The sequence below is a fragment of the Elaeis guineensis genome, chromosome 2 (assembly GCF_000442705.2).
Source record: "Elaeis guineensis isolate ETL-2024a chromosome 2, EG11, whole genome shotgun sequence".
Lineage (NCBI taxonomy): Eukaryota > Viridiplantae > Streptophyta > Magnoliopsida > Arecales > Arecaceae > Elaeis > Elaeis guineensis.
In genome coordinates, this window is record NC_025994.2 from 73224545 (window position 1) to 73235427 (window position 10883).

Genomic DNA, 10883 nt, shown 5'->3' on the forward strand with positions numbered 1-10883 from the left:
AGCATCGGCCAGCTCACCATCCGACTCAGGAGTGGAGGGGGGCAACTGTTGGGGAATACCCACCGACCGACCGACCGATGGCCGGAGGAACCGACCGACTTACGGTCGAAGGCACCGACCGACCGACTTACGGTCGAAGGGACCGGCCGACCGACTGCCGGAAGGACCAACCGACCGACCAACGGTCGAGCGGACCGACCGACCGACCGACGACCGGACCGACCGACTGGCGGCCGGAGCAACCGACTGACGGACGCCATCACCGGCTAATTATCGGCTCACGACCGACTGAGGATATGTCGGGCGCACCTTTCCCGACCGACTGAACCCAGAGGTCTGATGGCCGACTCACGCAAGACTCGCCGACCAATGGAGGGGCCCGACGCCACTCAGCTGGCCATCGACTTAGGGTCGGTCGACCCCTCCAATCGCCGTACAGCCGTCAGACCTTGTCGGTTCTGACAGCAACATGCGGCACGGCTATCTAGGGACATTGTCCCGCCGAAGGCATTGTCAACCCTGGTGATTTGACAGCCACACGACGACGTGACACTTTCACGGCGACTCTGACAGTCTACAGTGAGTTGACAGTTCCTCACTTGTCTGCGCCATTAATGACGGCGCCATACCATGCTCCACTATATAAACCGGGGAAGGCAACAGTGCGAAGCTCGGGCCCACTTCTCAACTTCGAAATCACAGGCCTTCTCCTCCCTCTCCCTCTCTCTCTCACGATCGAGCTCTCTGTCTTCGTTTCACTGTTGCCCAGTCACCTCTCTGACTTGACCGTCGGAGGGTCCCCGCCGGAGCCGACTCCGGTCAGTGCGGACTTCTCGTTTTTGCAGGTGCACGCTCCCCGGCGATCGAACGATGAGACGATTGGCCGCAACAAATTTAAATTACAAATTTTCTATTATCCCAAAAAAAAAATCCAGAGGTTTTCAAAGTCATCCAAAACCACAAGCAAAGATAATAAAGACCAAATCTCCGCAACGAGTAAAAATTTGAGCAACCAACTGGAAGCCACTCCACGCCACTGCCACCAAACTACGTCAAAAAAAGCTAGTTCTTGTCACCTTCAAACAACTACTCCTAGCATCAGTCCTTCTCAATTTCACTAACCATTTTTTCATGAACCAACTAGTCATGCTAAGACGAAGTCAGACACGAGCGAGTGGAACCTGTCCAAACTTCAAAGTCTCTCACGTTGCTCAGCTGTAGACTATTTAACACCAGATAATTAGTTCAGCCCTCCCTTTTATATTTCCCCACTCCAACATTCAAAACCCAATCTCTCCCACCTCTCTCTCATTCGTTTTCTTCTTAAATACCATCTTATGGGAAACCTTATGTTGGCCTCGCTGTTGTTCATCCTTAGCATCTGCCTCATTCCTCAGCTTGGCTCAGCTCAACTCCGGCAGAACTACTACGCCAACATCTGCCCAAATGTTGAAAGCATCGTAAGAAACGTAGTCAAGACTAAGTTCGACGAGACCTTCGTGACCGTCCCCGCGACCATTCGCCTCCTGTTCCATGACTGTTTCGTCCAGGTTTAATAATATCTTGGCAGAAAAAAAAAAGGCTTGGATTCTAATCTAGAGTTTACTAAGTTTTTTTTGGTTCCTTCTCTAATTCACTGCTGCTGTTAGGGCTGTGATGCTTCAGTGTTAATTGCCTCCACTGGGAGTAACACGGCCGAGAAGGACCACCCCGATAACCTATCGCTGGCCGGAGATGGATTTGATACCGTTACCAAAGCCAAGGCGGCGGTCGACACGGTTCAACGATGCCGGAACAGGGTGTCCTGCGCGGATATCCTCGTGATGGCCGCTCGGGATGTGATATCAATGGTTAGTCTCTCATATTCTGCATACTTAATGCACGCACAATCCGAATACCGCACCCTTCTGCTGGGATAATGGTGTTATCGGATCCAGCAATTTTCCTTTGCCGCGTAAATATAATAAAAGAAGCAAAAAGGCTGTTGAAAAAAAAATTAATAAAATATTATTTTTTAAAAATAATAAAATTTATAAAAAATAATAACATGTAATATCTTAATTATTTTTTATAATAAAATATTATAAATGAGTACAGTAATAAATTTTAGATATTATTAAATATTAAAATTATAATGGTTAAGAAAAAATTATCCAAATGATATATATTTGATGTGAGTGAAAAAAAAGGAGAAGATAAAAAAAAAAATTAAGAAGTTAAAAAAAAAAGAATCTAAAAGTGATATACCTAATTCAGATTGAGAATAAAGATAAGAAGAACATATAATTTTCTATTGCGTTTGAATAGATTAGGTTATAAAAAATAAATTAATATGAGATTTAAATGTAAAAGATGGATGGATAGGAAGTAGTTCTTTGTGGTACTTGCGATATACCGCACAATATGGTAAATCACATGCACCATCCATCACAATGGACAACTGCACACGGCTACATATGATGTACATCATACAACCTATATCCATTCATAGTGATCCATCGTGCGATAGACGGTGCACATGGTGGATAGCAAAGTATCCGCACTTTAGGGACCATGGGATTGGATGGGGTATTAAAAATAAATAGAAAAGTAATGAATAAAGAAAGAGAAATAATGAGAAAGAGGAAAAAAAGGCCAATGTGACGTAAGAGAGAGGTGGGATATGTAAGTCATTAAAGAGAAAGAGAATGCACGTCGTAATTATTTTTTTCATCTTTTGATATGATCCTTCTATAGTATAATTAAAAAAAATTAATATGAAATTTAAATATAAGAGATGGATGAATGGTATTAGGATGGGATATTAAAAGATAAATAAAGAGAGAAGGAGAGGGAGAGGGAGAGAGATCAAAGTAATGTGAGAGAGGAAAAGAGGTAGGATATATGAGTCATTAAAAAAAGAGAATATAAGTCATAATTATTCTTTTGATGTTATTTTTTTTTATCTTTTATTTCTTTAAAATTTTATATGAGATATGAGAATCAATTCATAAAATGAGTGAAATCAATTTTAATTTTTTCTACATATATATATATATATATATATATATATGTCTGATATTTTTTAATTTTTTTTATGAGGTCAATTAATGTCATATTTGCTTACATGCATCCGCCAATGGGTGCTATTCATTCTGGAATTGGTGGCATGGTGCGTGAATGACGAGTTTTGATGGCTGTTTTGATGTGTGTGGAGATAGTCCGGTGGGCCATCTTTTGCGGTGGAATTGGGGAGGTTGGACGGGCTGAGCTCGACCGCGGATAGCGTGGAAGGGAGATTACCGCAACAAGAATTTGATCTGACCCAGCTTAACACCTTGTTCGCGGCGAATGGACTCACTCAGACCGATATGATAGCACTTTCAGGTATGGCAAGATGAGAACTAATTAATTCACTCATTGATGAACTTTTCCTTGTTTGTAGTCTAGAGCTAAACATTAGTAGCTCAGCGTCCTCAACATTTCCATAGGAATTGCAGTAACCTAATCATATTCGGCACATAGTACACTGGAGGAAGCTCGATATCTTTGATGACATTAAGCATCTAAATGTCAGACCATCAAAGTTAAATAGAGTGGGATGCATTCTATCTATTTCATTTCTTCCATGTTTAATATTAATATCTTGACAATGTCTGACAACCACATGCATGGTAGGACTCACTCCTCCTTGTGTCTATTTATTTGAGGTAATAGGCCTTTGCAAGTCTGCTTGGACCAAGTAATAGGTCTATGAGAAGAGAGGAGGAAATTGTCTTGTGGGATAACTAAGAAAAAGAAATGAAACCAATATATGCATTATGAAAACCAAATACAGAATTAGATATGCAAGCCTGAACTTCATTCATTCCTACTAGTGAGATCTGATGGTTGTCAGATATTGGATTGTAACAAAAATTAATTTTTATCAAATATTTACATATAATTGCGGTAGAATTTCTTTGCATGCGTTGTCGATCTCTCATAAAGTGTGATGAGCTACTAAGTGCTTATGCACACGCATGAGATTTTTGAGCCAAAAAAAACAGTACATGTTGGTGCGTGTTTGACATCCAAAAGGAGCATAGCCAATTGCAGAGTCTTGCGAGCATCATGCATGAATCTTGATTTTCCAAGTGTAACTTTCATTTTAAAAATTATGGATAATGTTTGGCTTGTTATCCATCAAATAAATTTGAAAATATAGCTTGTCTACTTTACCCACTACTCAAAGAAAATCCTTTAAGCAACATACAGGACTAAATAATAAACACTTGATGGTTAAAAAAGATATATAAACATCATTGTCATACGAAGTCAAAACATAATGAATAATTTTATATTATTCATAATTATAAGCATGATCTAAGTTGATAGAGAATTGACCGACAATGTATATCAGATTGGAGGGATAACTAAAGATAGTAGATAACTAGGAATAATTAAAAAATAAAAATAAAAGGATTCAAGCTTGTGATCTCTAGGAAACCTGAGTAGTTATATCATGTTAACTAATCCATTGACTCCAATAATTTAAGTAGGCATAGAACAGGTCAATAACGTATATCAGGCTTAACATGTATAATGGTTCTAACCTCAAATCTATCATTGCAGAATGGCTCTATCCTGTATCCATCTCAAATAGTAGTGGGACCATATAGATTTAGATGCTAGTGAGAAATGGATGGTTGGAGCATTGCTCTTCCAGTGACATGGATGATGCTTTAGTGTTCATGCTACCTCACTTAACAAGCTAAGGGTCTTGATTTGAGTCCTTTAAGGTGCATCTCCAACTCCAATGTATTGAACTTGGGCAATTTAATGCAGGAGTTTTACCTCCCATTCTTTCAATTATGACAAAGAAGCATTACTTTTCTTTAAAAAGAATCTTGTTGTATGTATAGCCAAGCCAACTCGTCCATGATGCTCATCGTTTCTCTTAAACTATACATACGAGTCTCTTTCCTTACGTTAAAATATTAAATATTTGCAGTGCATTGGACTTGGTAAAACTAGTGTAACTAAAAATGAATGGCTGCTTGAGATACGACAGTTATAATTTTATTACTTGTGAGTCGTTATTTGAGATCTTATCAAGTCAACAACTTATTTCAGGCAAACACATGTTTTTTAAAACCCCATTAGATTCAGGATGGTCGAGAAAGTTTGGCAGGATGACTGGTTCCTATTTAAGAAATTAAATAAATTATTTTAAAAAGGACCTATTTATCTCCAAAAGTAGGTATTAGTGGTGCTAATGACTTACAAAAAAAACTCTTTAAACCATTCACTTCTTACATGCATTGTCAAAATAAATATATCACCCAAAAATAATGATTAGATTGGTGAGGTCTTTCAACATCCAAATAGCAGCAACATATAAAAGCTGCCAACCTGATGACACAAATATACTAATTCTTCTTTTTTGTTTCCTCAGAAAATATGAAAATTTTCATGCTATTGATTAAAAAGAATCAATTTGCTGGCTTTTTTGTTTTGCCAAAAAACCCCCCTTTCTTTTTATTTTGTTCCTCCAATTGTGCTTGCAGCCGCGCACACCGTGGGTTTCTCCCACTGCAGCAAGTTCGCCAACCGCATCTACAACTTCAGCGCGAGAAACCCAGTGGACCCCACCCTCAATAGGTCCTACGCCTCCCAGCTCCAGGCCATGTGTCCCCCGAATGTGGACCCCACCATAGCCATCAACATGGACCCCGTAAGCCCTCGTATCTTCGATAACCAATACTTCCTCAACCTGCAGCAAGGAACGGGCCTCTTCACCTCGGACCAGGTCCTCTTCACGGACTCCCGGTCCAGGTCCACCGTCAACTCCTGGGCCCAAAGCTCCTTCGCCTTCCAACAAGCCTTCATCACCGCCATCACCAAGCTCGGCCGAGTCGGAGTCAAGACCGGCTCTGGTGGCAACATCCGGCGGGATTGCACCGCCTTTAATTAGAAAATGTGAGTAGCCTTGTTCATAGAAATTGAATGGAAAGAGAAAGGTTTTGACAGCTTTGAGGATTTTGGTTGGTTGGTTGGATGAACTTGATAATAAGCAAGGCTACAATATTGTTATTTCACAATATAATATAATGAATTATATATATATATATATATATATATATATATATATATATATATATATATATATATATATCCTCTCCATAAGTTGTTCTTTCTTTATTTTTGAAATAATTAGGTAGAAGCATCAAGGATCGTACTTTTGCATAATTAGTGGACTTGGAACTAATTCTGAGTGAGATCAATGAATTGAAACTTTTAGCTATTCACGTTTGGCCATTTCATTGCCCTAGCTTCGATTGCTTTAGTGGTCATTGAATGAGATTTTTCTGAATTGCAATCTCAGCAACCATGCTTCTATTTGATCCAAAAAAAAAAAAAAAAAATGTTAAAAAGACAACCATGCTTGAATTCTATAGACCTAGAAATAACTGCACGCAAAATTAGCAACTCGGCAAGGTAGAACCGTTTTTATGTTGATCTTCCTTTATGTTTCTTTCTATCTTTTCTGTAATGTTTTAATGATGGTCATTATGGCAATCACTATAACCATCTGAAACTAGTTTAATGCCTCGTATATATACAGTTAAATGACAATTAATGATGTAAACATCCCAATGTGTATAAATCTGTTTAAACCATTCACTTGCTACATGTATTGTCAAAATATATGTAATCACCTAAAAAAAAAAGATTGGACTGGTGGGATCTTTCAATATCCAAACAGCACCAACATGTCAGAGCGGACAACCTTCCTCTGGATGACACAAACGTACTAATTCTTCTCCACCCCGCCCCCCTCAAAAAATATTAAATGTTTCTTACTATTGATTAAAAAAATCAATTTGCTGGCCTGTCTGTTTTGCTACGTAAAGCCGTTTTTTTTTTAAATTTTGTTCCTTCAATTATGCTACAGCCGCGCATACCATGAGTTTCTCCCATTTTCAATTTGGTGTAGATCAATTCTTTTGGAATTCAATCCGATTATGATTTCCCTTAAAAAAAAAAAACTATTTAAATCAAACCAATATATATATATATATATATATATATATATATATAATATATATATATATAATAATAAATGAATGGCCATTCACTGATCGACTTATATTTTGTTCTAGTACTATTAGTTTATTACTTATATATTTAGCACATCTCATAAATTATCTATTTAGCTTATTTTATAAACTGTTCATTTAATTTATTTCATGAGCTGCCGATCTGGTATAAGTCCCATAATCAACCGTATGCTAAATCGAACAGATATTTTTTATCCGGTTTAAACTGATTGTTCTATATAGTTGGTTTGATTTCGATTTTGATTTTAAAAAATCATTCAAACCAATTCGGTTTGGTATCGACTCCAAACCCATCCGAACCACACATCCCAATCTATAGCTTCAACGCGGGCAGGCCAATGGACCCCACCCTCAACAGGACTTGTGCCTCCCAACTGTAGCCCATGGGTCCTGCGAACATGGATCCCACCCTCGACAGGACCGACACCTCCATATTGTAGGCCGTGCCCGCTGACTGTGGGCCCCACCATAGCCATCAACATGAACCCCATCAATCCTCAGATCTTTGACAACCAGCACTTCCCCAATCTGCAGAAAGGCATGGGCCTCTTCACCTGCAACCAGGTTCTCTTCATGGACTCTCGGTCCAGGTCCACCGTCAACTCCTAGGCCCAAAGCTCCTTCACCTTCCAAACAGGCCTTCATCACCACCATCACCAAGCTCGACCGAGTCGTAGTCAAGACTGGCTCCGATGGAAATATTCGGCTAGAATGCACCACCTTGAATTAGGGAACTACGAATAGCTTTGTTCATAGAAATTGAATGGAAGGATAAAGGTTTTGACAACTATACGAGGCTTGGTTGATTGGTTGGACAAACTTGATAATAAACAAGATTACAATATTATTATTTTAAAAATAATAAAATAAATTATATAAATATAAAATATATTCCTCTCCATAGGTTATTCTTTCTTTACTTTTGAAGTGATTAGATAGAAGCATCAAGGATCGTGCTTTTGTGTAAGTAGCGGACTTGAAATGGTGCGATCGAGTGAGATCAATGAATTGAAACTTTCAGTTTTTCATGTGACCATTTCATTACCCTAGTTTCGGTTGCTCACATGGTCATTAAATGAGATGACTAAGATTTTTGCCAAACAGCAATCTTAGCAACCATGCTTCTATTTGGTTTTAAAAAAAAGAATTTAATCAAAAAACAACCATACTTCTATTTTATAGATCTAGAAACAACTGCACATTAAATTAGAAACTAGGCAAGCTAAATGTGTTTTCTATGTTGATCTTCTTTTTCTTTCTTTCTATACTTTATAAAATGTTTTCATGATGATCATTATGGCTATCATTGTAACCACTCTGAAACTAGTTTAATGCCTCATATATATATATATATATATATATATATATATAGTTAAATGACAACTAATGAAATAAACATTCCAATGTGTAACATATTCTTCAAAATTTATTGTGATTGAAAACCCTAGTGAGATGTTACTAGAAGTGCGAGAAATAGCACATGTTAAGGTGGAGGAAAAAATCAGCAAAGTAATAGCATTCTGATATGCCTTGTTTTTATTTATTTATTTATTGTTTTGTTGATAGATCTTTTTATTTCTTTCTAGTAAATAAAAAGGAAAACACGAAACCTACTTGCAATTCAAAATGGATATCTGAGGCATCCAAAAAGGATTGTGCAAATCATAAAAGTGATACTATTAGAACTACTGTGTAAATTGTCATTATAAAAAATACTAATTAACATGTGCAAGAGGAATTATGGATATGATTGTGGAACAAGTCGGTAGAAGGCGAGCTCAACGGCTCTTTTGCTTGCAAAGATCTTACGATACCAAAATAAGATCTTAAGAGGCAGAACAAGCCACTATTAAACAACCCCTCTTCCCCAAAAGTATTTTTCTTTCTGAAATTTTCCGTTTTATCTTCTTAAATTATATATAGTAAAATTTTTAGGTTATACATAGTAAGCGAAAAGAATTAAGTAAAAAAAAAGGCTTTTTAAAAAGTAAAAAGGTAAAACGGAGAAGAAAGGGAAGAGATCTTGGCAATTTGATCTATGTCTTGGAAGCTCAAACAAATTTAAGGCCTGAAAGAATGGACAACCAGTCAATTTTGTGCTTTTATCTTTTGAGAAAACGATGTCATGTAGTTCTCCGTCCTAGTGGCTTTGGTTTCTTTATTATTTTTTTCTTTTTTCATGACACCTACTTTTGTCTTCTTATGTGATATAACCATTAACCAACCCTCATTGTTGACTGCAAACCTGGAGTTTTTTGAACATTGTTTTTGATAATTGAATGACAACGATATTAGTACACACACATACGTATGTGTGTGCGCGCGTGCGTACGCACACGTATGTGAACATAGACAAGTGAGAACTGAGTTGGATGCTTTGTAACATCATGTTTCGGTCCTGTTGAATCTTGTATTAAGGTTAGAAAAACAGTCCAATAATTATTATTTGTTTTCTTAATAGATTTTTCTTTGCATTTTAGGTGATGATTCTTCCTTTGCCATATAATCTGTCACGTACCAAACAGCAGCTACCGGCTTATCTATCATCTATCACACGCTCCGCTACAAGAAATCTGATATTTTACAATAAAATTTTTCATCATTAAAAATAAAAATTTTATTATTAAAATTATTAGTGATAAAAATTTTTATCATTAAAAATTTATAAAAAAAATTTTATAATAAAAATTTTTAGTGACGAAAAAAAATTATTTTACCGTCAAAATTACTCAACCACACGACAAAAAAGTTCGTAACATTAGCGACGAAATTATTTCGTTGTAAAAACTTATATTTTTTATCACTAAAATTATGATAAAAAATATTTTTATCGACAAAAATGAATATTATTCGTTATAAATTTTTATTTTTATTTTTTTTAATTTTAGTAACAAAAAATAAAATTTTGTCGTAAAATTTAGCGACGGAACTTAAATTTTGTCACAAAATTTAGCGATAAAAAATAATTTTCATCCTAATTTAACGATAAAAAAATAATTTTGTTGCAAAATTTATGATGAAAAAAATTTCGTCACAAATTTGATGATGAAAAAAAATTTGTTGCAAATTTAGTGATGAAAAAAAATTTTGTCGATAATTTAACGATGAAATAAATTTCATCATTAAATTTACGATAAAATAAATTTCATTGCTAAATTTATGATGAAAATTTTTGTCGCAAATTTAGTGATGAAAATATAAATTTTATGCTAAAAAAATAAATAAAAAAATAAAATTTGTGATGAAAGATTTCATTTTTAGTGACGAAAATTTAGTTCATCATAATTTTTAGCGATGAAAATATCTTATCGTAATTCTATAAAAATTTTTGTTTTAAATAGGAGGTGAAATTTTTTGATTATTTTTTATGATAAAATTAATATTTTATTGCTAAATTAAGTTAAGGACAAAATAAAATGCTTTTCACTATTTTTGCTATGAAAGAACTTGTTTAAATGCAAATTTTTACCGGAATTAAAACATATTTTGTATAGAAATATATGAACACAATAAAAATACAAATTCTAAGTAATAATAAATTTTATAGCTATCATTATTATATAAAAGTATGAGTTTATATACTATTTAAAATAAAAAAAATTACAAACTATACATCATCACAGTCGTTGACCCCGTTCTCTCCTCCAGAATTGATCCCTAGCCCAATATGTGTCGCGATGGCTGTGCAGAAGCGGCATTATGCGGCTGTAGAGGTGCTAACTCGGAGTTATCAATATCGAGCCATCTCGCCATCGCAGCCACTATCTTCTTGAGCATCTGATGCGATTCATCTAATAAGTA

General features: G+C 36.0%; 1 protein-coding gene across 1 annotated transcript; it reads left to right on the plus strand.

Moving 5' to 3' along the window:
* The first annotated feature begins 1286 nt into the window (after positions 1–1286).
* Positions 1287–6060, plus strand: LOC109506020 (peroxidase 51-like). The gene is made up of 4 exons (XM_073251324.1): positions 1287–1550; positions 1650–1850; positions 3201–3366; positions 5529–6060. Exons 1-4 carry the CDS (start codon positions 1338–1340, stop codon positions 5933–5935), a joined length of 987 nt encoding a protein of 328 aa, XP_073107425.1. The 5' UTR covers positions 1287–1337; the 3' UTR covers positions 5936–6060.
* Positions 6061–10883: the final 4823 nt, after the last annotated feature.

Excerpts from the sequence above, each read along its gene's own strand:
- LOC109506020 (XM_073251324.1), top strand. The coding sequence starts at position 1,338 with ATGGGAAACCTTATGTTGGCCTCGCTGTTGTTCATCCTTAGCATCTGC. Across the intron at positions 1,551-1,649 it reads TCCATGACTGTTTCGTCCAG|GGCTGTGATGCTTCAGTGTT; the intron begins GTTTAATAATAT and ends TGCTGCTGTTAG. Across the intron at positions 1,851-3,200 it reads CTCGGGATGTGATATCAATG|TCCGGTGGGCCATCTTTTGC; the intron begins GTTAGTCTCTCA and ends GTGTGGAGATAG.